General features: G+C 41.7%; 1 protein-coding gene across 4 annotated transcripts in view; it reads left to right on the forward strand.

The window, feature by feature from the left end:
- Nucleotides 1-4,076: 4,076 nt before the first annotated feature.
- The window catches only part of pbx4 (pre-B-cell leukemia transcription factor 4), a 60,305-nt gene continuing 36,823 nt past the window's right edge, over nucleotides 4,077-27,558 (forward strand). For 3 of the 4 annotated variants that reach the window (XR_006923719.1, XR_006923718.1, XM_046834248.1), the window contains exons 1-3: nucleotides 4,077-5,217; nucleotides 15,862-15,963; nucleotides 18,773-18,846. Coding sequence is in view for 2 of the 4 variants with exons in the window: in XM_046834248.1 (XP_046690204.1) it covers nucleotides 5,051-5,217; nucleotides 15,862-15,963; nucleotides 18,773-18,846 (343 nt within the window). In the remaining 2 variants the exon portion in view is untranslated. The remainder of the gene's footprint in view (nucleotides 5,218-15,861; nucleotides 15,964-18,772; nucleotides 18,847-27,558) is intronic. The other variant, XM_046834249.1, reaches the window with a different exon arrangement.

A 27,558-nucleotide genomic window follows, 5' to 3' on the forward strand; every position in this document is an offset into this window, starting at 1 on the left:
ACCTACATCAGTACCTCACTTTACTAACACCTTTGTGTCTCAATGAATCTCACACACAGTAGTTCCTAGAATAGCAAAGTCCACTAAAGGCGGTAGATCATTCTCACATTTAGGTCCTAAACTGTGGAATAGTCTTCCTGACAGTGTTCGGGGCTCAGACACACTCTCCCAGTTTCAGTGTAGATTAAAAACATATCTTTTTAGCAAAGCCTACACATAACACACATCACATATCATAACCTTGTGCTCCAAAACATCTGATCACATGCACATTATCAACTTGTGCTGTTAATATCATGAACAGCAGCTACGCTAATTCCCCTCCACTGCTTCTCTTTCTCTCCCCATCCTGAGACACCCCGAGGTTTGGCCAGCTCCAGTCACGTCCCACCTCATGAAGAATATGGACCTTTAAAGAAATAGATGCCGACCCTGCAAACTTCACGTACCACCCAGAGACGTGCCAGTGCCAATACACCTCATGTGTGGAGTTTGGACACTGGACCTCTTTGAGTGTTTAAAGGCTTTGGCATGGAGAAGCTGGTGTTGGATCTGTGATGATCTCAAATGTTGAGCTATTTTATGAGTTGCTCAGTAGCTCCTAGTTTTATAACCATATAGACTGTATAAGACTGTAGAAAGAACATTTACTTATAATCTTATACTCCAGTGCTCATGTTAGTTCTCACTCTCCAGTGTTCTGTATTGTTGAAAGATTTATGATCAAACTCTTGATGTCACCCAAATGAGGATGCGGTTCCCCTTTTGAGTCTGGTTCCTCTCAAGGTTTCTTCCTCATAACATCTAAGGGAGTTTTTCCTTGCCACAGTCGCCACGGCTGCTCATCAGGGATAAATTCACACCATTCACCTTCACTGTTGATTTCTGTAAAGCTGCTTTGAGACAATGTCTGTTGTGAAAAGCGCAATAGAAATAAACTTGACTTGACTTGACCTCCACAAAATACAGTGGAACATCTTCCCAGAAGAGTTGAGCTTATTATAACAGCAAAAGGGGACTAAATGTGGAACGCTAAGTTCGGACAGCACCGATATCACGCTCAGGTGTCCACAAACTTTTATCCTATAGGTTGACCTGTGCTGAAGTATTCCGTTAAACACTGCTTGGAATGACAATGAGCGGTAAAATACACAGAAACTAGCAGGAGAGAGATCAAGTAAACACGACCCAAACTTTATCTAGGTGTGTGTGTGTGTGTGTGTGTGTGTGTGTGTGTGTGTGTGTGTGTGTGTGTGTGTGTGTGTGTTAAGAGCAGTGGTGTGATAATGAGTTCAGGTCACGGTTCATTCGCTTGCTCTCCTCCTCAGCCTTCATCCTCAGATTGATTAGCAGTAGATTGCAGTGGAGAGATGTGCCGAGCGTCAGCATAATCCACATCCAGGTCTGTCCCGCTCGGACGCTTACCTCCTTTTCGATCCTGTCATATTCCAGGAGACGTCCTGATATTCTGCTTCTCTGGCTATTTTTATTCTCCTTTTTCCCCCGATAGGACAAAACCTGCAGGAAAGGAAGCACAGTGTTCGGTTTTAATCTTTACGCACAATATGTTGGATATTATACGAAACCTTCGGTGTTTTATGCATGAGCTAGATAAAGAAAACTCTCACAAGATTTCTCTACACAATGTGTGTTTTTTTTTACTTTAGGTACTTTAAAGCTTTAATGTAATCTGATAAAAAAAAAAAAAATAAAAAAAAAAGCCTGAAATGTGCTGAAGTTCATTCTTTATATCAGCAATGGCATTGTAGTGTTGTTGTTTTCTTCTTCTTCTTCTTCTTTCACCTTATTTAAATGAACTTCAATCTCAGCTTGAGTCTTTTCAAAGTTCTTGTGATCCTTTCATCATGTTTTTGATCTTCTCGTCTCGAAAAATTGACGTGAATTCACTTTCGTTTCATATACAAACCAGACAGTTTACATCAAACCTAAAATGTTTCAAAAAACAGGCAAAGAATGTAAACCTCAGGCTGGGTTGAATTTACTGGAAAATTCGACAGCTTGTGAACAACGTTCTTTACTAAAGAATGATTATAAACTCGTTAAAAAAACGGCCTTATAACCCTTTTCCAGATTGATGCGCTGCAACAATTGCTTTTCGAAGATCACTGCTGATGTCTTTTCTCCTTGCCCTTGTGTTTGACACACACCTGAATGCTCCAGACCAGCAGACTGATAAAACTTGGGCTTTTATAGAGGTGGACACACTCGCTGATGATCAAGGACATTGAATTTGTAGCATCTGGCTGTTCCTTTGCCGTTTAAATCCTGTGGAAGTATAGGGGTGTACTTAGTTTTTCACACAGAGCTTTTCTAAGATATAATTATACATATGTCTACATATCTCATCTACACAGTATAGATTTCATGTGCTTATGTCTGATATATGTATGGAAGAGGGTGTGTGTGTCTATATAATGAAAATATAATGTTTTTAAAGAGCTTTTGTTCACTTCAGCTGTAAACTGGTTTTGGAAAAGAAAAAAAAATTTTTAAACTAACCCCAGGTCTATTTAATATCAAGTTTTGTTGTATTAATTTCATAATTTTTTTTTTTTTATATTTACCCATTTTTGTGAGACGCATTTTCTTTTCTTGCTTTACATTTATTCCCACACTGAAACTGTAGAGGATAAAAAATAATAATGATTTCAGCCCCAATAGTTTTTCCTTCTGCTCTTCTTCTTCTCTTTGTCATTTTCAAGGTAAATACAAAGGAATAAAATGATTCGGGTCTATGACGCTTTTCTCAGGTGCACATACAGGATGAATAAATCATATTCTTTCTCCTCCTCACTGTTACTCGAACACCTCCTTCCTTTCCTTCTCAGGTTCACTCCTTCAGTTGTGAATCATCCTTGAATAATTTTTTTTTTAGTAATTCTTTAGCTTTTATGAGCTCATTAATGGTGATTAGTAATATAGAAGGAAATTATAGTAGTAGCTCAGTGGTTAAGGCTCTGGGTTACTGATTGGAGGATTTGGGAGTTCAAGCCCCAGCATCTCCTAGTTGCCACTTTTGGGCCCTTGAGCAAGGCCCCTTAACACTCTGTGCTTGATGGGCATTGTTTCATGGTGGACCCCGCATTCATAACATTGCTGGTATATGCGAAGAAATATCTTTGCATATATTCGGTTCTCTTTTTTATTTGGTTTTGATTGATTTGCAGACACTAAGTTCTGTTGAAGTAAATATGCCCAATAAATTAAATCAATTTTGGTGCTTCTTTTTTCTCAAATGTTTGTTGGTTACATTTAATACACTTGCAGACTCGAAAAAAAATATCAGTTTTTCATTCTTTTTAACCCAAAACCTGCAGGATTTTTTGTTCATTATTGATCAGAAAGCCACTGGGAGGGTTCTAGCACTGGTATCGCCACAATGCAAGGGTCGGGCCCTTGAGTGAGGCCCTTAACCCTGTGCACTTTGGGGGCGCTGTATAACGGCGGACCCTGCTCTATGACCCCTGTTCTTCCTAAGCAAGATTTTCACTGATCTTGTCCTTCTTTCTTTTGGCCCCTCAGCTGTTTTCCCCTGAACATCACCCAAAGTGAAGGTTTTTTTTTATTGTTGTTTTTTCCACGTGGCATGAAGAGAGAATAAAAAATGAATGATGCGAAGCGACGCAGCTGATCTCAGATGATTTCTGATTCCTTCTTGATTTGTCAGGAGTGCCATGTTAATTTTGTTTTTTGATTAATCACTCTGCGTGTGTGTGTGTGTGTGTGTGTGTGTGTGAATGAGAGTGACCACTCTGCCCCTAGAGGCTCCAGCCCATACTCCAGCCTCCTGCGTGACGTACCCAATACGTTGTGTTGCCAGATCTTCTTATAATCATCATTCTTGGAATTGTCTCTCAAAAGATTTCCGGGGCTTAAAAAAATAATAATTTGAGCTCCTCACTAACATTGTATAAAGATTCCCCGAAAACTTGTAATTTATTCTTGGTTTTCTATTTAAATGCTTTTTTAAATATTTTATTTGTAACAATCGAGGGTTTTTGGAGAGAATCTGGCAACCCTGGCAGCCCCAGTGAAAGGGCTGAGCGAGTGGAGCAGAGCGAGAAAGGCTTTTTCGGGGCAAAGCAACCGACTGGCCACTTCGCTTGGATGGAGCTCGGCAGATTTTGCGCGTTTTGCCGTGCGTTTTGAATTTTCTTTTCTTTTTTTTTTTTTGAAACATATATATTTTTTAATTCCTCCAATGTTTCGTTTACAAACCACCGGCTAGCTTTTAGCTCCGTTTCGGCGAGACTGCATGATTTTTGTTGTGTTGCTGGCTAGTTTGGCTGTAATGCTAGTTCGCTAGTTAGCTTTGTTGCTATAAAAAAAAAAGAAAGAAAAAAAAGAAAAACCTCATAGAGGTAGAAAGAAAGCTTTGTGCAGGAGTCGGGTTCATTTTTTTATTCCTATTTTTCTTCGTTGTGTTTTTGTGCTGCGTATTTTTCCCGTTTTTTTCTTACTATTATAGACAATTGGAAACGCTCCATAACCGTTTTGCGTTGGAGAAAGTGAACGCAGCTTGATTCATCTCCCCCCTGTTTTCCTCCAAACACTGCATTTTTTTCTTTTCCTCCCCCCCTTGTTTGTTTAAAAAAAAAATCCAAACTAAATGTTCGACTTCTAAAGTTGTCGCGTTATAATCGGATTAATTAATAACAATTTGAAGAAAAGGGAAAGGGGGTGAAAAAAAAAAAACCCCGAACGATGCCGTGTTCCCTAACAGGAGAACTCATTAGGGTCAATCAGTGTTCATTAGTACCTTTTGTTTTAGTTTAGGGCTTTGCTGTTGTTGGGATTGTTGGTTTCTTCTTTCTCTTCACCTTTTTTTTGGTTTGGAAATATTTCTGATTGTATGCAAGTAAAACTTGGCTTTCAGAGAGTTTTAAAAAGCATTAAAGGTGCAATCGGGTGTTTTTTTTTTTTTCTTTTCCGGGCACCTGAACTCCAGCTGTATCAGTAAATCCCATTGATCAATTTTTTCCCCAAAATTTTTTGGAGCCTTTCTTTAAAAAAAAAAAAATCCGAAAGCATGGATGATCATCAGACCCGCATGCTGTCGGGACTAACCGGGCTTGCAGGACTGGGCCAGGGTGACCCGAACGACCCGGATCCGGTCCGGAAGCAGCAGGACATCGGAGACATCCTGCAGCAGATCATGGCCATCACTGATGAAAGCCTGGATGAGGCCCAAGCCAGGTATTTATACACACCTTTTTCCTGTTTGTTCTTTACGTGAAACGTGGAATGTTCTCTGGTTTGTGCAGGAAGCAGAAAGAAAACTGCAAAAGACTAAAAAAAACTATGATCTGGTTGCACTGAATGGGGAAAACCATGAATCAGTTCGCTTGTAAAGAAAAGTTAGTAGTGCTGACTTTCTTCTGCATTGTTTTCCCAAAGGAATCTCCAACCCCCATACCACCAACACCACCACCACCAATAGAAAATAACACGTTATTAGAAGCCTGTTAACTCCAGATCCAAAAATTTTCCAAGGAATGGCAGAAGATCTCATCTCTTGGTTCATCTGTACTCTCTAAAAAGTGTAGAACTTGAAGTTTCCAGATGAACCCAACACCCAAGTCGATCAAAAAGTGAGCTCGCGTTCAAACCCGAGCTTAAGATCAAACCCTATAATGAACTTTGTATCGATTCGGGTTCTAAAGAAATCTCTCGTATCCAAGTATCTGTTGTGGTCTCAATTTTTCCTGTTCACACCTGCAGTGAGTAAACCAGTTTCTCACTCTCACACGTGATTTAAATAAGTAATCGGTCACCAAAGTAGGAGAGAAAAAACATCCAGGTTTGTGCTTTCCAGGAACCCCCTTCATTTTTTAATCTATATATTTTTATCCGACCTGCCAAGCCGATCTCCAGCTTTCATTTTATTTATTTATTTCTATAAACGTGTCCTGTTAGGTTCTCCGACATTGACGGTTAAAGGTAATATCTTAGAAAGCAATAAATCCTCTCCCGGGAAGGTAAAAAAAAAAAACTCAACAAGGATACAAAAGTGCTCCTTTTCTTTCTGACTTATTATATAATAAACGTCTTTCAGCCGGACGTGTGGCTCCGTGGAGCACGTCTCAAACCGGATTAAAGCCACGTAATTAGTTTTTAAGCCCCTTTTTTCCCCCTTCACTAAAAGATGATGAAGGTACTAAAGGTGTGACAGTTCCAACTCGCCGACGAAGAATGGCTTCTTTTCTTTTCCTTTTTTTTTTTCTCTCTCTCCTTTTTTCTGTGTAAGTGTGCTTTAATGTTTCCCTCGAGGACCGAACTGAAGAAGCCTCCGGAGAACCGTTCTCTTTCCGGCAGCCTCGGACCCGAGGTGCTCGTGATCTTCGGGTTTTATGAGCGAGCGAGGCTCAGTGATTAATACTTTACCGATCCCGCGAGAGACTTCAGTCTGGAGGAAGGGAAGGCAGGAGGATCTCGCGTTGGAATGGTTCCTGCACCCTTTTTTTGTACAGTTCTGCACGGGTTCTGTAGGAGACTAACTGAATCGCTTTCACACACACACTCCCCCGATTCGTGTGTGTGTGTGTGTGTGTGTGTGTGTGTGTGTGTGTGTGTTAAATGCGAAGTCAGAGATCAGATGGTCTTTCGTTCTTGATGGGGGAATAAAGTTTGGAATGGAAATTCCACCATGTGACGATGTGAAGGACACAAATGTACCCGGAACTGAATCATTAACGTGTGTGTTTGTGAGGTTGCAGGTTAAAAAAAAAAAAAAAAAAGAGAGAATACAAATTTGGGCCTCCTTTTCCACATCAGCGCTGACTCTCTAATGCGTCTCACATTTCATCCTTTCTGTTTAAACGATGCCGTTAATGACCTCGTGTAATTATCCAGAAATCTGAACACTGAAAGGGAAAGAAGAAAAGTCTCGAGAGCCGTGTTTACGTGTTGCAGGGTTTTTTTTTTTTTTGGGCACATCAGTGAATTGAGTGTGTGTGTGTGTGTGTGTGTGTGTGTGTGTGTGTGTGTGTGTGTGTGTGTGTTGGGAAAGTATAATGATTTAACCACAATATTACATTATGATATTTAAAAATATTTTTCCTGAACATAATGTCGTCTGTTATGTGCATTCAAACGATTCCTTTTGCTTTGTTTTATTCAGAGGCAATTCGCTTTTTCCCCTTTTTTAATACAAATAATTAATACGAAGAACTTTTTATCGTATAAATTCAGAGAAACCTGAAAAACCTAACCCAAAAAAAAACTTGTTAATGCACCTCCTGTCAGTCGCTCTATTCTACTGGCTTGTGTAGTCCCTGGAGGCGGAACTTCATCTGCCTTAAAGGGGAGGGGTTTTGGAGTGGGAGGAGTTAAAGGGGTGGGGATAAACATTCAAAAACCGAAGCCATCGAACTGTTAAGTTTGTTCTAATAAATAGGTGGATTAACACAAATCTTTTAGAGAAGATTTATTTTAGAATTTTTTATCATTATTTAATGGAATCAAATTTTTTATTCATGTTCATTTAAATGAATGAATTTATATATTAAATTGTATTAGTAATAATTTGTAGAATATTTTGATAAAAAAAAAATATATATTTTAATCTTAAATAAGAGATTATATATTTATTTTTTGTGTATTTTAAAATATATTTACAATGCCTTCTTTTTTTTAAACCCTGCATTTTATTAATTAACTCCAATTCATTATTATTAACAATATCTGGGAACACTTTATAAATAATTTATATATTTATAGTTTAAATGGTAAAGTATAAGTGATTCCATTAAACACAATTTTTAATTAAAATTAAAGCATTATTTAAAAAAAATCTGTTTAGTAATTTCTCAGTATTGCAGATGTTCTATTTTCTCAGTCCTGACTGAGGGTTTGAGTCACTCAATTAGTGCTGCGACTAACGATTTTGATAATCAATTAGTCTGATTATTTTTTCCAATTAATTGGATTAAAGTATAAAAAACAAAACGTTAATTATTAGCAATTTGTGTAAATCAACATTTGTATTGTTTCTAATGATGATTGCAGAGGACATGTTGACGCCCATGCTTTAAATAGTCAATCTTAAAATATAGTACATTTGTTTTGACAGACATTTTGTTCGGTTGTAAAGGTGTAAGCATCTAGAATATATAATTTTAATTTAGTATAAAGTATAAGCATTAAATCAAATATACAAACATTGTAAACAACCATTTGAAGGTAGTAAAGCCGCAGTAAATCGTATTTGAAAGCAGAAGTTACTGTTTTAGTAGATACGCTGTGAAAAGAGAATGAAAGAGAAACGCAGCAAACTAACAGGCTTGATTTTAAAAACAAACAAAATCGCTGTAAACCACAACAGTAATCGTTTACTGCTGCTGTTATTCGCACCGGTTGAATTGAATCCATCACGATGTGGCGAGCGAGCTGATCGAGCAACCCGATGCTCGCGAGTCACGGCAGAACAGATCCGTTGCGACTTTCCTGAAGTTACAAACAGTTTACACAATAGCACTTCATTAAACTACGCTATTTCTACGTGATGAGGATTCTACAGTTTTACAGTTTTCATGCTCGTGAATCACTGTGGTACTTCCATCCCACACAAGCTCCACTTTGTGGTACTTCCAGGTGCCAGTTTTCTTTGTTACGTTTAATATAAAATGCTTCCATGCTTCATGAGTCTTCGGACGCGCACGTTTTCCTGCTGCCGGTTGACCCCGTACTCTTCGGCATTTCACAAGCGGCTGCGTTCTCTTACCGTCACGCGAACCCGTAACTTGACGACTAGCATTCGTTGACGGCGCAATTTCATTATCGCTTTTATCCTGTTAGTTGTTGCAGCCCTACATTCAGTAGCTTTATTTTTATCCAGTTATGATACAGGAGTCTGATTTACAGGTTGAAATCCGAAACATTAACGTTCAACACCCTCCTCCAGAGTGACTTACCATTATCTCATTTATACACTGAGCAGTTGTAGGTTTTGCTCGAAGCCCAACAGAGGCAGTTTGATGGTGCTGGGATTTGAATTCGTAATCTTAACCACTGAGCTCCCACTTCCCCAGTGGAATTGAACCCTTCCCCATGTAGAATTGAACCCTGTATTCTAGCACTGTGTGCCTTTTTATTACACTTGTTATGAGGCTTTATGAAGTAACACCATCGATGCCACCAAGAGGGTTCGCTTCGCAGGAGCATCCGGCGTTGTTGCACAGCGAACATCCATCTGTTGCGCATTAGTCACATGCAGAGGAGTTTTAATGGAGCACTTCGGCTCGGCACAAGTTTTCCCAGCGGGCCGAGAAACGGCGCCGAGCCGGGGCTTCAGTCACGCTACACGGATTTAATCTGCCGTAATGACCGTTACTTAACCTCCCGTTTCACTCCGCTCTCCTTCCTCGAGGTCTCACCGCTCGGGTAAGCGTACGCCGCGCCGCTCGCACACGTACGGGTCGCGCCGAGGCGTCCTGCAAAGCGTTCGCGTGCAGATGTACGACGTGATTAATCTGCTCCCTCGTTAGCATGGATAATCACCCGGTCTTAATTAAGTCGTTGCCGTCACGCCGAGAGCGAGATTTCTGAACGTCAGGGCGCCGGGTTTCATCCTATTGTTTTTACACCGCAGCGGATTCGCGTACGGGGGAAATCGCACCTTGGGATACAGTATCATTTCCATAGCAACCAAGAAGAAATGTAGTTTTCTTAGTAGTGTTATGTAATGCTATCGTTACCATAGGTGAGGAATAATAAAACAAAAAAAGAGAATAAATTGGCGCGTTGTTGGTTTTTCTTCTGGAAGGAGTCTCCAGTGTCGTCGTCTTGTGACTGGCAGCAGGTTTTCCTTCATCACAGCCACTTGAGAGAAAAATAAGGTTTGTTGAGGGATAGCTGCTAAAACGCAAGCGATAACGGGCATTTCAAAACCTTAAATGTAGCTAGAAATGGAGAAAAAAAACTGGTGTGAAATCACAAGCGATGTCGAGTTGCTGTGGTTCAAGACATTAAATGGTTATACTTCTGGATGAAGGCAGGAAATCGGTTTAATCACACCACATTGTTTTATTATTATTTTTAAAAGAATTATTCAGATTTTTTTAATTTATTTTTGATCATTTCTCTATAACAGCACATCATATCGGTAAATGCAGCCGGGACGGGACCTTCGGAGGCTTTGTGGCCAATTACTGAATCTTAATGGCTAACGATCTAAAGGGTTGAAGGTGTGAAAGTTTTGGCACCCTTTCTCCTATCATATGTAGCACTCTCTTGGAGCAAGTCAGTCATTCAGAGTGATGTTTATCTGCAATGAGTTTAATTTTTACATCTATAATGCAGTTATGTTGAATTAGTGATGCTAGTAAGTAACAATGAAGGTTTTTGGTCTCTCAGCTCCACTGTATGAATACTACCATAAACACATTGGATGAGCAGATTGAGACCTGACGCTGAATCAGATTCTGTATTTGTGTTAGTTTTAAAAATTTTGGCAACCCCAACCTCCACAACCCCTAAAAATGTATTTTTGCTGCGACATTGTGAGATATTGAAACGTTTCCAAATGACTTTTATGTAGTCATGTGTTGTAAAAGTTTTGGCACCTCAGGCTTTTTCTTTTTTTGGGTTCAAACGTGCCTTTGTGTACTTTTGATTTAAGGGACAAAAAACAATATTCAGACGCAGTCCAATATCAACATTACACTCACCTACAGTCTTTGAGATTCTGCCATATCGGAATCATGTTTGACCGGAATTCGTTGTAGTGGAAAAGAATAGCGTCCAGGGCACGGCTCATGATTTCACTCAGTAGTACAAAATTTTTGGATCACCTTTAATTTGACACTCTCTTTAGTACATACGTGGACGTTGCCTCGAGCTTTTTTCTTTTCCCCTGTCGATGCGTTTTTTATTTTTTTTATTATTCATTGAAGGATCACGGCTGCTCTGCTATGCGTCATTAGCTCACGAGCCCCCACCCTTCCTCTTCAACAAACCGTTTGACCACCTGGTTCTCCTAATTAATTCGCTTCTTTTTTTTCGACCCCCGTCCCCACCCCACCCCCTCTTCCTCCACGTCGTTCCCCCCCCTTCCCTGGTGTTCATCCTTTTCATTGTGTGCGGCGTGCAATCAATTCTCCTATAATGTGTGCACGAGAGCAGCTGGTCGCAAAATCGAGTTTCTATTAATGAGATGGAGGGAGGCCGGAGCACGGTAAAACGGACGTGCGTGTTGCCTCCGACGCTCGAATCGCGAGTTAAGAGATTAAAAAATTGCAAAGCCGCTTCCTGTTTATATCATCATGGCGGCGTTATCGGTGACTACACTGTACCAGTCAGAGCATACGTAGTAGATTTATATATGGTTTCATACACGTGTTGGACAAGTCTTCTACAACATGGAGATTTCATCCGTCCTCGACATGTAATAGATCCAGAAGTGAATTAAAGGCTTGGCTGATACCACCATTCAATATCGATATTGCGATATACGATATCACGATATTCTTTATAATGCAGGACAAATGCAGGACCCCCCTCAATCGCCTATCCTTGCTCTCAGCTAGCTGTGAAAGTTTCACAAGTTCTCCAGGTGGAGGTACTTGATTTTCAGGTGTAACAGGAGTTAATTCTTCTTTAAGCATTTACAGAATGGAAGGCATGTGAATTAGTTTTCTGTTCACCCTTCACTCCAGGCTCCGGTACAACATATTTTTGCGTTCACAGCCAACGTGAACGCTACATCCAGACGAACAAAGGACGCGTTGTCTCTAAGCGAGTCGCATCACGCCTGTAATGTTTTGCATAACTCTCTGGCATGGACTCGGTTACTAAGAGGACGTCTGTATCGGATTAGTATCGGGTATCGGCCCGCACTCGGAGCGCTCCGCCGCGGGCATGGCGTCGCGTCGCATAGCGTTTTAAAATAGGATCTTTTACCCCGTCCCAGACGTCGTCCTAACAAGTCTTCATTCGCGCTCGTATGTCATGAACACTTTCATCTGATGTGTCGTTCGTATCTCATCACAGTTCGTCCGTCGTTTGTAATTCTGGTTTGGAGCGAGGTGTTGCACGGCTTTATGGGCCGCTGTGTCTTGGTCATGCGCTTGAATTGTAATTGAAAGTTGTCTTTTGAGGACGAGTCACGTGTCAATGTTTCATAACGGGCAGTTGGATGGCGAGCTAGTTTAAAAGTCAACCTTGTCTGTGATCACCCACAATGCCTTTCAGCCAGATTGAAACGGACGTGTGTCTGCGCGTAAAGAGGACGATGCGGCGGCGCCGTAACCTTTTCCAGCTTTTATCTGTTCTATCGGATCAGACAGATCAGCTCCTAAACCGTCGTCTTCTCCATGATGATACGCCCCCCCGAAGCCTGTGCATTCTGGGACTTGGTCTAAAAATCGTTTTTCATAACCGTTACTGGGAAACTCATGGCGGTAAATTCATTTCTGTGGAAACCTCGAGGTTGAGATCATTCTCACTGTTGAACGTGACCGAATGCACCAGCAATCGATATTTAAGCCCCAGAATCTAAACATAGAAGAGCCATGTTGAATATAAACGTGTGTTTTCTCATGGAGGTTTTTTCCTCCTAAAATACTAGATCTCAATTACCGCTGCAGCGATCGATTATTTTAGTAATCGAGTATTCTTCCTATTAGTCCGTCGATTAATGGAGTAATCCGATAAGAAGCACTTTTTCTTTATTAAAGGAGCGATACTGAATGTGAAGGAGAAAATCAGAGGGGTCTCTTATAATCGTCATTTATTTCCTTTTTTTTGCTGAAATTTAAATCTGTGAAAACTAAACCTATTAATTGCAATGAATATTACAACAAAACTGCAAATATAATCATATAAATAAAAATATCAATATTTCAAACGACTTGGAAAAAAAAGGGTAAACGCACTGGACGGTGTTTCTTTGTTTTATGAAATGATCCCAAACTTTTGAAACTTTCCTTTATGTACTTCGGCCCGAATCTTCTCCTCTTCCGTCGCCGTTTTCTCTCCGTTCCTCCAGTTTCCTTCTGTGTTCCCCGTTCTGGGGGTCTTGTTTATAAGGAATATATAATTTATAAGAAGGCATGAGGTGCAGTCTGTGTTCATGTGCATCTCAGAGATGTTCAGTAGCATTGGAGATCTGTTGCAGGAGATCTTCCACTTCAACCCTTGTAGGGCAGATCTTCATGAAGCTGGAGCTTTGTGCACAGGGGAATTGTCATGCTGGATCAGGTTTGGGTCTCCTAGTTCAAGCAAAGGGAAATTTTCATGCTTCCGAAGACGGGAACAGAAGCTTGTTTATCTTCAAACTTGGAAGTTTTATTAAAGGTTCTCAGGGTTCATACGCCACGTCAAAAAAAGTGTCAAATCGTCCTCAGAAGACGAAGGCAATAAAATCATCATGAGCAAAGAGATGTCTTGTGATGTTTTTAACACTCCTTAGGACCAAACGAAGAAAGACCCTGCCTTTCTCAAACATTTGCGGTTCTTCACCAAACAGTTATCACAAAGTTTAAGGTGCACAATTGCATTGGACGTCTTTGTTTGTGGTGGCATGAAATCTCCTTCACTAGAAGAGACCTAAACCTGTTCCAGCATGACGATGCACAATCCTGTGCACAAACTGACCATCGTGGAGATCTGGTTTACTTGGGCTGGAGTGGAAGATCTCCTGCTATAGAGCTCTGACCCTCAACCCTATTGAACATGCATGAATTAACGCTGCACATCGTCCTGACTTTACTAACACACTTATGGCTAATCGGATCTATTTCTAGTGGAACATCTTCCCAGAAGAGTGGAGGTTATTCCAACATACCAGTCTTATGGTCAGTTGACCACAAACTTTTGCTCATGTAACTAATTCTGTGTTCAAATCTTTTCCATCACTAATTGTTTCAGCTCAAAAAGCTGGACTTACTCAGGATTTCACATTTTCCTCAGACAAAGAGGAGCAGTTCCGATTAGCATGCGCGATTCAGGATTGTTAGCGAAAATATCCGAGCTGCTAGGCAGCGGGTCAGTGTGTTTACTGGGGATTTTATGAGTGAAGCAGAAAGAAACTGGCTCGGGTTTACACGAGACGTAACTCACTTGGAATGTCCCGATGTTGATATAAGCCGGGGGGATTAAGCAAGTTGTGCACCAGCTCTGCCCTTTTTTCCTCAGTTTCCTTTCTTTCTTTTTTTTTTCTTCTTATAAAGACGACGAACATGATGTTTCGTCTCGTGCAACTGCAGCAACTGAGCTGTGAACAAACAATCCGGAATGAAATCCGCTTTAGAATTTTAGATATACATCAAAGCTGTAAAAAATAAACACGTTAACGCAAACGAACTTGAACCGCACTCGGTTTATTAACTCGCGATTAATGCGTTATAAAGGAGCCGAAACCTGAACGTTCACCCGTTTATACCCATTTATTAACTCCACCAGAAAAAACTTTTTATTCAGAAATCCTCCATGATGTGGGCAATGAACCCTCTGGGGGTCCACAAACGCAGCAGCGCGTTTTGTTTTTTTTTTTTCCATAACACAGAAACGAACTTAAATTACTTTTGTTTTTGTTTTTTTATCATACAGATACGAGCAATACATCATTTCAAATCTGTAAAGGGTCTACTTTTATTTGTACGCACTCATAATAACAAAACGCTGTGCTTTTGCGAAATAAACAAAACAGACAGGGGGCGCTCTCTGATGCCTGTCATCGCCCTTCACAGACACAAATAAAATAACCTGAATCTCGGTGAATATTTGCCTCACAGACGACATAAATATTAATACAAAGCTCAAAGTACTCAAATATTCTCCGATTCAGTAATCCGTATGGAAGTAAGACGAGGTGCAGTTTCTCCGGCGTCACCTCATTCACCGTCCGTGTGGAAACATAGCAAAGTTGCAGTCTGGTGTCCTAATGATTTACGTCATTTAAAAATTTTACAAGAATATTTTGCCTTCTTGCTCTATGTTGAGTCTGATGTTTTTAATAATTAACATAAATTTGCATAAATATAAATTTTTGTCCATGGCCATGTTGATTAGTGTTTTATTGTATTAATTTAAAGGAGAAATGCAAGAAAACATTAAATACACGTATATAAAAATGTTCCCCTCTTTACATTTCACTACGTTTAATTCTCAGTACAATCCACCCGAGATTTTATTTATTTATTTGCATTATTGTGTCTCGTCAAAATGGTGTCCATGCTTCTGTTTCTTGTGCAGGTTTAAATTTTTTAATTTTTTGTAATCGGACCACAGGACTAAAAGAAAACCCGCAAAACTTTTTTTCCCAAATCACTCAAGAACACAGAGATACGATTAGATTTGTAGTTTAAATGCGCTTTCTATTCAGATGTATCCTCCAAAAAACGTGCGAATGTTGACGTGGATTTAAAGAAACACCAGTGTACGTGGGTATACTGCATGTAAACTCCCTGTAGGGTCCGAAGCGCTGACGCTGAAGCAGTGGATGGCTATGTTGCTGAGTTCGACCCCTAAATAAGAGCGTTCACAAACGTGAGGTTGGACTCTACGAATCCATCCTCCGGCTCGTTCGTTCCTCGCGTCTCTACGGTAACCCAAATTGCGACCCGTGATTCGCTCACTTCCGGATTTCGCCGTTTTGGATGATTTCAGAGCGTTTCCTAAACCGTGACACCATGTCTCGAGGGGTTATTTGATATCACGAGTCCGCCACGTAGAAAACGTGTACGAATGCATATATAACGATGCGCGGAGATCTGGTCCGCCATGATTTCGTTTCACGAGTTGGTTTTGAGTCTGGATGTAACCGGGACGGTAGGAGGCGATACCAGTGCTGACGCTCTCGGCCGGCCGCCCTCAACCTTTCCCCCTGTGCCGTGTGTCCAGATGCTGGCCAGAGGAGGGACGAGGCGACCCCACACATGCAGGGGGAGCCGGGGGGAGCGCAGCAGGGGGAGAATGCACCCTGCCGCTCGACTTCCAACACAGGTCAGTACAGGACTGCATGATGAAGAAAAAAAAAAACTCGAAACTCGCCCCTGCCCTGCACCTCCCCTTCCTCCCCTCCTTCTCTTCTTCCTCCTCCCCATCATACCTCCCTCTCACTCGGGGAAAGAAAACCAGGACACGCCTGGACTTAGTCCTGGATTTATAAATGTGTGTGTATAAATATGCATATATATATAAACATATCTATTTAATTCATATAGGAGTCGTCTTGTACATTTATTCTATAGGTTTCTGCTCTCCGCAGTGTTTTAACTTCCTATAATCATTTTTTCTGTAGGAATGGATTCAGATTAACGTCAGTATTAGCCCTTAACCATTTTTATTTTCCACTATCGGGTTTTTTTTTTCTCCTCCACACAAGTCACATCTCATCTCTGGTGTTTCTATCCTGCAAAAAAAAGCCACTTGAATCATTTTCTCCTTAATGCCTACAGACTTCAGTGCGTCTGTCTTTTTTTTTTTTTTTTTCTCTCGTCTTCATCCCATCCGTGTTTCATCCTGTTGCTGTATTAAACCCTGAATGTATCACCTACTTCTTCTCAGCGGCGGATGTGCCGCGCTCAAATGAGAGCGCTAATTAGCGTGGGTTATTTCTGGCAGCGCGCGGCGCACCGGCGGGCTAATCTAAGTACGAGGTGTCAAAGGTTATTAGGTTATACGCATGCTTCAGCCCTCAGGCCCGGTTATTTCCAGAACGCAGTCTGCGTGATGTATTTCCACTCGATGTGGAGCACTTCTTCTTCTTTTTTCTTTTATATTGATATTATTTTTTTTAAACAGGAAGAATTACTCCAGGCTTTTTGTTCTGAGTGAGAATCCGGTGCGTTCCTTTTCGCAGTCTGGTTAAAGGAAGCAGATGCGAGACTGCTGTAAGAGTCAGGACGTCCTTCACAGCACCAGGGTTTCTAGCCCACCACCCACCTGTCAAAAGTATTGGGACACCCGGATTTCCCAGTTCGTCCGCAAACTGTTACCACAGATTGAGGCACAGGATCTTTGTGAATGCTGTAGAATTACACGGCCCTTCACACAGACCCGAACCTGTTTAGCATTTTTCCCCTGGTGGCATCTTAAGTTGGTAATTAAGCAAACCAGTGTTGATTTATTTATCGATCGAGACTCTGAGCGCTTTTGTACGCCGCTCTGGTTCTGGGCGTCTGCTAAATGCTGAGAATGTCAACAATTATTCTGATTGGAAGGTTGCGAGTTCAAATCCCAGCACCACCATAAAGATTGTACATGCATTCGAGTGGAAGATCTCCTCCAGGCCTCCACACCTCATTTACATCAGTACCTGACTTTACTAACACCCTTGTGAAACTTCTTAAAAAAACTAGTGGAACATCTTCCCAGAGGAATGGAGGTTGTTGTTATGGCGAATGGGAACTGGATGTGGAATAGGATGTTAAAAAAAATCTCATGGTTCAGTGTCCACGCACTTTTGTTCGTATGTATAGTGTATTTCAGGGTGGTATGATGACCTGTAGCGTCTCGATTCCGATTGGTCGGATGGTGTCGATTCATTTCCTTCACTATGTAATATGTGCCTGTTTCTATGGTAACTGCTACTTCAAACAGACTTGCTCAGGTTTTCTACAAGGAGATTAATAGCAGTGTAGCGTTTATGGAAGGAGTCTCCAGTGTTGGCTATGTTCAGGACACGGCCTTCTTTCACGTAGACCAGGATGGATTTATATTTAGTTTTCTGAAAAATGTTCAGCACTAAATCGATTCTGATTTGATCTTTGGTGCTTGGACCCCTAAATCGAATCAACTTTAACTGAATGAAATATAGAAACAGATTCTTTAGCTTGTGGTTTATTTATTTATTTTTTTTGGTTATTTGTTAACGCCGCTGTGGCGTAAGAGGAATAGAACACTTCAAGGTGTGCGGTTGTGTTCAGTCAGCGTCAGGGTGGTACCATCTGCTTTGTTCGGTTTCTTCTCTAGTTTGAGGATCAGTTTCTTTGCTGTTTCCGGTCTCATAACGCTGGCCATTATATTAAGTATCGTCTCATCAGAGGGGGATTTAATTTCTCTTCATTTTCACTCGTTTACGCTCGTGCACACGCTCACGGCCGATGTTTTATTTTTGTAACAAAGTCCGGAAGGTCTCAAAAATTGGATCTCCGGCGTCCAGGAATCATCGGGCCAACGTGACGTGACGTGAGGCGACGGGACGCCACACTTCAGCGTCCGAGTGAAAAGCGTGGCGTTTCTGTGTGATGGCGTGTCCGGTGTCGGGGTGTTAAAGGGGAGGTGGGACATAGCGCCTGATGAGGAGAGGCTGCTGCTGCTGCTGCGGTGGCTTCTTCTACTTCAACAGCTTTTCTCTCCAGACAAATTAGGGCTATGCTTCATTTAACAACTCATTTAGCTGTGGAGAGGCGAACGGAGGGCCGCTTCAGCACCCTCAATATCTCCGTTCCAGGCAAGCGAGGTCGCTTTAAAAAGCTCTCCGGCTTGTCACATTTATATTAATAACGTACCAAAACTCATTGTGCTTTTGTGACTCATTTGTGCATCGTCCCATTTAGTCACGTGTGGTGTTGATTAATTTTCCTCCCCCCTTTTTTTTATTGTGTGTTTGTGAAACGTGCGCTATTTTTGTACAAATACGCCTTTATTTACTTATTAAATTCTACACTGTACTTTACTGTAATGTACGTCCGGGTTTGTACCTGCTTCCCTTTTTTATACACTTGAACAAAGTCGTACTGACTCTCTTTATTTTTCTCTTTCTCTCTCTTTCTTTCTCTCTTCTTTTTCCTTTATTCTCTCTTCGCAGGAAACACGCGTTGAACTGCCACAGAATGAAGCCGGCTCTCTTCAGCGTGCTGTGTGAGATCAAAGAGAAGACGGGTAAGTCGTTCGCTCCTTTCAACTTCACTCCATCTCATCGTTATTCTCTCCTCCTCTCTCTCTCTCTCTCTCTCTCTCTCTCTCTCTCTTATTTTTTGTATTTTTTTTTATTTATTTCTCTTTTAACTTTGTGACGGCGTTTGTGCCGTTTCCACGTATACGTTTCCAGGGTCATCGTCTGTCTCTCTCCCAGGGTTTAGGTTTGGATCTGGGTTGTTTCTCTCACACACACACACACACACACACACACACACACACACAGAGAGAGAGAGGATTGTGGGTAACCTCCGGTGTTCGCAAAGCGGGCTGCGGCGTAATTACGACTCTGCGTGTCGTGGCTGATCGGTCGAGGTGTGTGTGTGTGTGTGTATGCGTGTGTGTGTGGTTGAGTGCTTGGAAACGTCGTCCGGTTTATTGCAGCTCTATAATTAAGACGAAGCAACCAGAAAGTGCTGATGAGCAGGAGGGATGGTGAGAGAGAGAGAGAAAGGAGGCTCAGGCTACAGCTCCTCTCATCACCATGTGCTAATAAAACACTAATTAATACAATAAATGTCACCGTATCAGAGAAATGAAATACTCCAGGACACGCCACTATGGGAAAATCAACAGGGTGGTAACGGAGACGCGGCGTCTCCCCGTGCGTCCGCTTTCCCTCCGTCGCCATTCGCTCAGGTGTTTGATTCAGAACTGAGGTTCAGATGTTCAAATGCCAGCCATTTTGTTCACCCTGAGGTTTTGGAGAACATTGATTCCTCCTTCCTACTGTAGACTTGGATGTTGTTCAAATGGCGGCCATTTTGTTCAGCTTAAGAACGTTGTCGATTCTTTCCCCGGAACAACACACAGCCAAATGGTTTGTTCCGTAAGTGCGCTATAGCCGTGTTATACGAGGGGGTGTCCACGTAACACCGGGAATTTAATGTTACAGGTATAAAAATAGATGCTAACATGGTACTAAACGCAGTAACTAGCGTGTCCCATTTCTGATAATAGGACGTATCTACAAGAGACTTCACGCGCAGTAAGAACGTCTGAAGGTGTAAACGTTTCAAAGATCAGTGACGTAGTGGGTCCCAGCCCACAGCGGTTATTTTCTGTGAACATTCCGAGCGTCGAGCGCCTGATCTTGGATAATGTCGGCCATTTTGTCCACTTCTGAGCGATACTTTTCCTGCTACTAATCCTACTGTGGTCTTATGGTTATAGTATCTCGTTCAAACGGTGCCCATTTTTGTTCACCCCCGATGCGTCACAGTGGCACAGGCCGAGCCGTACCGTGACCACTATGATGTCCCTCCAATACTTTCTATCCTCATGCGGCTCACCGTGGATGAGCGCTCACAAAACATGTCACTTCCTGACCTCGTCGGCCGTTATAGCAGCTATAAATGTCCGTTCCCTCGCCAAATATACTCGATACATCGTAGTTATACTGTGTGTGTGTGTGTGTGTGTGTGTGTGTGTGTGTGTGTGTGTAAAATTGTCTTTCATATACTGGACCTATTACTATTATTAGCATTGATAGCATTACTCCTTACAGGTGAGCTGTTGCTAAGGGAACCGTATCGTATTGGCGAGCATTTTCATATCGACCCCTTCGCGGTAGTTATGGAAACCTCCCGACCAATCAGATTTCTGGGATTCATCATCCTGCCCAGCTAGCTTCAGAGCACTTAATCTCAATGTAGAGCGCCACGTTTTTCTGCCACGCCGCATATTTTAGATTATTTTTTTCCCCCGTATGTAATTGTCGGGAAGGAGGCGTTTGTAGACTAAACCCGAGGTAGCTTTCATATCCAAAAAATGCGAGTGGTCTAATGAGTCCGAGTCACCGTGCGACCTCGTCTCGGTTTTTTGTTTAGTTTAGTTTTTAACGCAAGATATTGCCGTTGAAACGGTGGCACTCAGGCGCATCATTAGCCAGCGCTCGGTGTTCATTAGGATCCTTTATCCTTCCGCTCTCCTCCGAGAGTCCGGGCGCGAGTCCCTTCGGCCGAGGACAAGGTCTCGGATTACTGCGTTAAAAAGGTTGAGTGGGCTTCAGTCGGTTGGAGATCTGCGAATAAACCGAGCTTCACTTTCCTGCTTAATTGGATGCAAGAAACGGGTCGAAGTGGAGGAAGGGGAGGGGCGGGGGGGGATGGAGGGATAAAGGGAGGTGGAGGTGGTGGTGATAGTGGTGTTGCTACTCTTCTCATCTCCCCTCTCTCTCTCTCTCTCTCTCTCTCTCTCTCTCTCTCTCTCTCTCTTCTCTCTCTCTCTCCTCCTGTCACCATGGCAACCTGCTGTCTTATTTACCTAATGTCATTCACTTTGATTTTCACATCGAGTCCGGCAGCCGAGGGCGGACCTGTGAGAGAGGATACACACTCACGTGCGCACGTGCGCGTACACGCGTCTTTAATGCAGCTCTCTGGAGTGTTGAGGGAAGCCGAGGTGACCGAGTGCAGCGTCCATGCTGCTGTACAGAGCAGAGTCTCAGACACGGAGGAATGAAATACACACTGCTGTACTGCACTTCCTGTTAACACACTAATGAGCTCACGCGCGCACACGCGCACTCACACACACTCGCACACACGCACTCGCTCACTCTCTGTCTCTCTCACACACACTCGCACTGTCTGCTCAGCTCACACGTTCACACATCCAAGTCTCAGAGTCTCTCACTTTCTCTCTCGCTCTTTTTTTTTCTCTCTTCTCTTTTTCTGTGTGTGATGAACAGCAGGATAAAAGCAGCCTGAGATCGGGTCGTCCCTGACGCCTCTCTCTATCTCGCTCTCTCTCTCTCTTTCTCTCTCTTCTCTTTCGCACTCACTATCTCTAACTATCTAGCTATCTATCTATCTATTTATCCCCCCCCTTCTTATCTCTCTTTTCTATTTTTTCTTTCTCCTTCTCTCCTCCCAAATGCCTTACTTTCTTTCTCTCTATTTTTCTCCATTTTGCTCATCGGCCATTTTCTTTCTCTCTCTCTCTCTCTCTCTATCCTCCTCTTTTATCTTGCTTTCTACTTCTCTCCTCCCCACTGCCTTTTTTCTTTAAGTGGCCATTCTTTCACTTTCTTTTAGTCTTTCTCTCTGTCCATCTATTTTTCTGTCTCTCTCTCACACAGATTTACCCCTCCTATATCTCAATTTTTTTCCTTTCTTCTTCTCTCCTTCTAACTGCCCTTCTTGCTCGCTCTCTCTCTCTCTCTCTCCTCCTCCCCAATGCCTTTCTCATTCCTTTCCCTGTCTTTCTGTCTTCCCACCTATCTTATTGTCTCTCTTTCTGTTCTGTTTCTCGTTTTCTCAAATCAATTCTTTGTCTCTCTATATTTCTTTTATTAGTTCTTTGTTTCTCGGTCTATATCTCTCTCCATCTCTCTCTCCCTCTCCCTGAAAGAGGAGACTTTGCTGTGAACTCGGGGGCTTTGATATGATAATGGCGGGGGTGATGGGAGGACTAGCGTGGCGAGCGGTTGGGGGAAGGGAGGGATGTTGAATTCCTCTGAGCCCTGCACTTCTCATTGTTAAGGAAACGCAGTGCTCCGGCACGGTGTCATGTGACCTGTGGGAGAGATTCCTTTTTCCTTTTTTTTTCCCCCACCCCTTTTCTAAAGACTTGTTAATTAATCTCATTAAGACAATGGCAAGACGTGAAGACTTCTTTCATTTCTTTTCATTGTTCTCTCCCTCGTTTCATGTCCACCCCCCATTTTACACCTTTCATATCGTCTCCGAACCCTTGCTCGCAGTTTTTCTCTTTGTCAACATGCAGACTTTTCTTTCTTTTTTTTTCCTGTTTGCAGATTGAGTCGTTTTTGATCGCATTATCTCTCTCCTCCAGAAATTCATTTTGAGAGGCGGGTTATCGCGCCGAACCCAGGCCGCCCGTTCATTACCTGGATTTGCGGTGTGAGCAGATAGAAAAATTGAAATGATTAGCTATCAGGGTCATGTTTTTGCGAAAGGAGGCTGCGCTACATGACACGGACGCGTTTCTCGGCACGACGTGTAACTCCGGGCACGATCCGGATCCTCGCCATCTTCTGAGCCACAATTAAATACAAGGCAAAGATGGAAAAAAACGGCACACGCCCGCGGGTCGTATAAATCCACCGTTGTCTTCTTCCATATTTGCTTCGTGTAACATCTAATCGTTAACGAAGCCTTGACCTTTCACGCATGCGAAATCTCATCGAGTGCGATTTCACACGGCTGCATGTGCTCGCAAATGAATCCCAACATCTCTCGACGCCGCTACGAGCCGCGATTAAACGCTCGGGAAAAGTTTCTAACAAGCGCACAACTAGACCACGTAACGCAATCACATTACGTCCAAATATACACGAAAAAAACGCACAAAAAAATCTCATTTCTGTGACGAGGGAACACCTCGGGTGGGCGAGAAGCTCGGATTAGATGTGGAATCGGTCCGAGACTCATTTGCACATTAGATTGTGTTTTGTTTTTTTCATTATTTTTTTATTTTTTTAGATGAACCTCGTGTGTGTTCCTGCACCACCGTTGCATCACTGAGGCATTAAAAAGCAATTCATCTGATTAATACACAGGAGGTCATGTGACTCGTTCCTGCTGTTTTAATGCAGGAAAACAAAATCCTGCAAGAACTTAACCGGTTCGATTATATAGATAATATTGATAAAGTGAGGAATTTATTTAGCAGTTTGTAGGGATTTTATTTTATTATTTTTAATCCTACATTCTGACTGGAATTTAAATGTTTGTTATTGACACAAACCCCAGCAGAGATGCAGTTTCAGTGTTGGATTATTGTAACTGTGAGGGGAAAAAAAAGGCAAAATTCTTTACTCTTGTGAAGTAGTTTGAAGTTTTAATTTGTCAAATTTTTAAAATAAATCAATGCAAAATATTTAACAAATCAGCTGCTTGCCTTTTTGTATTTCCGATAAAAAACTTCAACAGAAGTTATTTTTAGTCATTAAATAATTTCTACAAATAAAGTGTTAAGAATTGTAAAAAAAAAAAAAATTCAAATAATTATCATTAGAAGCTTTTAAATTATGATTACGACATTGTATATTTTTTATTAATTTAATACGATAATTCAATAAAATAAAAATTTAAAATAAAAATTTGAATAGTTAACATTCGAAATGTAATATTTTAAATATTTTTTTTGGGGGGGACTAAAAGGACATTTTACAAAGCAATTTAATTTGCAGATAATTTAACAATTATTTTAAAAATAATAATACATTTCAAATACATTAAAAAACGTTAGCTTTTTTTTTAATATTAATTATTGCTACCTATATAATGTATCATTTGGCGAAGGAGGATTTTTTTTTCTTTTTTTTTTTAAATGGTCTCCTCCTGTAACTCGTATGAAAGGTTGGTCTCTGAGTGGAGACTTGTCTCAGCCTGTTTGGTATCAGAGCTCTGTAACTGGAGAAACTTGAGACCTGATTAAATCAGAAGCTTTTGCTTTGCATCCTCTCGTGTCTGGAAGCCCAGTGTTGCGGCCCGTGTTTTCCTCTAGCAGGTACGCGTTCGTCTCGAGATCCTCCGAGTGCACGAACGCTTCAAACGTAACTCGTATTTTTCCTCAGCCGTAGCAGAGGAATGTAAATTATTAACCAGTCTGCATTCGGATCCTTTTCATCCCATCGGCCAGTCTGACCCCGACGTGCTTCAGCGGTTCAGACAGGATACATTTACAGCAATGCTAATGCGCGCTGCATCGCTAATGGCTCGTAGCGGCGTATCGGGTGTGCGTGTCGTCGAGGACGACGCCGACCCGATTCTGCTGCACTGTAAATACCCTGTTGTAGCTGCAATACATGTAGCTACAATACATAATATACAATTGTATTGTAGTAATATATATATATATATATATATATATATATATATATATATATATATATATATATATATATATATATATATATATATATATATATATATATATATAATACAAAACATTTTGCTTTTTTTTTTTTGTTTGGAAAATATACTTTTTTAAAGGTAAAAGTAGTGTCACAATATAGCGATAGCTGATTCAGTATCTCACACACTCATCGCATTATTACAATTTTCAGTTATACAATATACTATCACTATTATATCTTTTCCTTTGTGTTTTTCTTTCTTTTTTTTTCTCCCTCGAGTGTGTGCTCTCTCTCTCTCTCTCTCTCTCTCTCTCTCTCTCTCTTTCTCGAGCCCCAGAGTTCAGCAAGTTACGTCAAAAACGTAGCTTGGATTTAAAAATAAGAAGAACCAGCAAAGAATTAGACGCATGCCCTTCATGTCCAAAAGTACTGGGACAGACGACTTTTCCGCACGCTGTGATAAAAGTTTGCGTAAGATCCACATAAGTTGGAGGCGCACAGTTCTGTACGGCGCCTATGGATGCAGTAGCATGAAAATTGTCCCTTCACTTCAACTGTGAGATCCAAACCTCTTCCAGCATGATGATACCCCTGTGCACAGAGCCTGCTCCATGAACATCTGCTTTTCATGGGTTGGAGTGGAAGATCTCCTGCTCTGTTTTTTACACTGACTGCACCCCAGGCCTCCTCACCGACATCACTATTTGACTTTACTAACACACTTAAGCACAAAATCTAGTGGAACATCTTTCCCAGAAGAGTGGAGGTTATTATAACAGCAAATGGAGACTGCATATGAAATAATGTTAATATGAAATGTTGTGTATATTAATTTTATACATAACATTCGACAATATTGGTGATGCATCATGTTTCTCAGCACCGTATAACTTGTGTTTATATTTTACTTATTAATCAGGCACATGATTAAAAAAGAAACCAAAAAAATCTCGCTCTAATAAAACGCTTAGACAGCTGACGTGTCCGGCACGCAAACTTTTCTCTTCGATACGTCGCATCTCAGCATCTGCTTCTCTCTCCCCTGTCCGTCCTCCGATGGATCACGTCTGATGTGTAATTTTCAGGAGAAGGTGTCTGAAAGTTGTCAAGTTGAAATCGCGTTAAAAAGACGTCTCATTAGTCCTTAAATACCTTCGATGTTTTCTTTCCTGAGCCTTTGAAGCACGTCTGCGTGTTTCGTTTCCCAAAGTCGGGTCTGAACTTCGCCAATCCAATCCCCCCCACCTCCTCCCCCCGCGTTTAAATAATGGAAATCGCATTTTTTTTATTTATTTTTTTTTATCATTATTTCATTTATCGCATCCGTCTCGGAGCAATTAAAAGTTTGAACATTGTGTTTCCTCAGTTGATTGTGTTGCAGTTAAAAGCCCCTCCAGATTTCCAGCAGGGTGTAATTAGTTATGTTGCGCTGGGTGTCAGTACCAGGCTCGGTCTGTCTCGCTCAGCTTCCCGCTCCTGACGTCGAGTCAATCACGGGCCTAATTAAAGCTTTTTAATTATTATTCCTTCTTGAGAGAGCTTAATTTGAACCCTCCCCGTTAAATTTTTTACGAGCTGCTGGAAACTGGAGACTTTTCCCGTTTTATTTTATGACGCCGAGGCTCCGGGGCTCAGCGAGCAGAGAGACAGAGAGACAGACAGCTACACAGAAAGTTGGCAGTGAAGGTATGACAACAAACGAAATGCTGAGAAGGTAGACACACACACACACACACACACATGCGTAGGAGGACGACAGGAAAGGTACAGTAAAAGTCATTCATAAATGTCGTTTTTTTTTTTTTCCTCTCCCCTCACTGCTCAGAGATTCTGGACTTTTGGCAGCCTGGAAATATTCTATTTCTGCATAGATACCGACTCTGAGGTCCGAACTGGTACAGGTACTGATAGTAATAGCTAGTCGAGGTAGTCAGGTAATATAATAAATGGTGGTCAGGTCCTAATAATTGGTAAATGGAGTGGGCAGGCACCAGTAATTGGTGGTCTCGGTAGTTGGGTCCTTGTAAGTGGTGGTCAGGTAACCCAGTAATTGGTGTTTGGGGTAGTTGTGTTCCAGTAATTGGTAGTCAGGGTAGTCAGGTCCTGACAATTGGTCAGGTGAACCAGTAATTGGTGGTCAGTCCTGATAAGTGGTGGTTGGGTTGGTTAGGTCCTGTAAATTGGTGGTCAGGTAACCTGGTAATTGGTGTTTGGGTTAGTTGTGTTCCAGTAATTGGTGGTCAGGGTAGTCGGGTCCCAATATTTGGTGGTCAGGTAAACCAGTAATTGGTGGTCGGTCCTGATACGTGGTGGTTGGGTTAGTCAGGTCCTGGTAAGTGCTGGTCAGATGTCCTGGTAATTGGTGGTTGGGTTAGTCAGATGTCCTGGTAATTGGTGGTCAGGTAAACCAGTAAGTGGTGGTTGGGTTAGTCATGTCCTGGTAAGTGGTGGTCAGATGTCCTGGTAATTGGTGGTCGAGGTGGTCAGGTTCTAGTAATTGTTAGTCAGCACTGTTTATGAAGGGTTGTCATAACACTTTTGCTTAATCCAAATCAGAGCTAAATTAGGAGAGCGCTCAAGGGCATTGGTGCATAAATTCCTCAATTATATTAATAACTACCTCAAAACTCGACATTTCTCTCTTCCTGTCCTGATTTTCATTAAAACGCACTGCAGATTTGTCTTTCAGTTTAGATTTTGGTCATTTTTTTCTTACCCTCAAGCCAATTTTTTTCTTACCACGATCAACACCAGATAACCAACACTTTAGCGACTGTATATTTGCTGCCTTTTCTCTGGTTCATTCTGCACCAGAATGATCAGTTATGGATGATAATGCTAACATGGTT

This window comes from Silurus meridionalis, chromosome 22, assembly GCF_014805685.1.
Source record: "Silurus meridionalis isolate SWU-2019-XX chromosome 22, ASM1480568v1, whole genome shotgun sequence".
NCBI lineage: Eukaryota > Metazoa > Chordata > Actinopteri > Siluriformes > Siluridae > Silurus > Silurus meridionalis.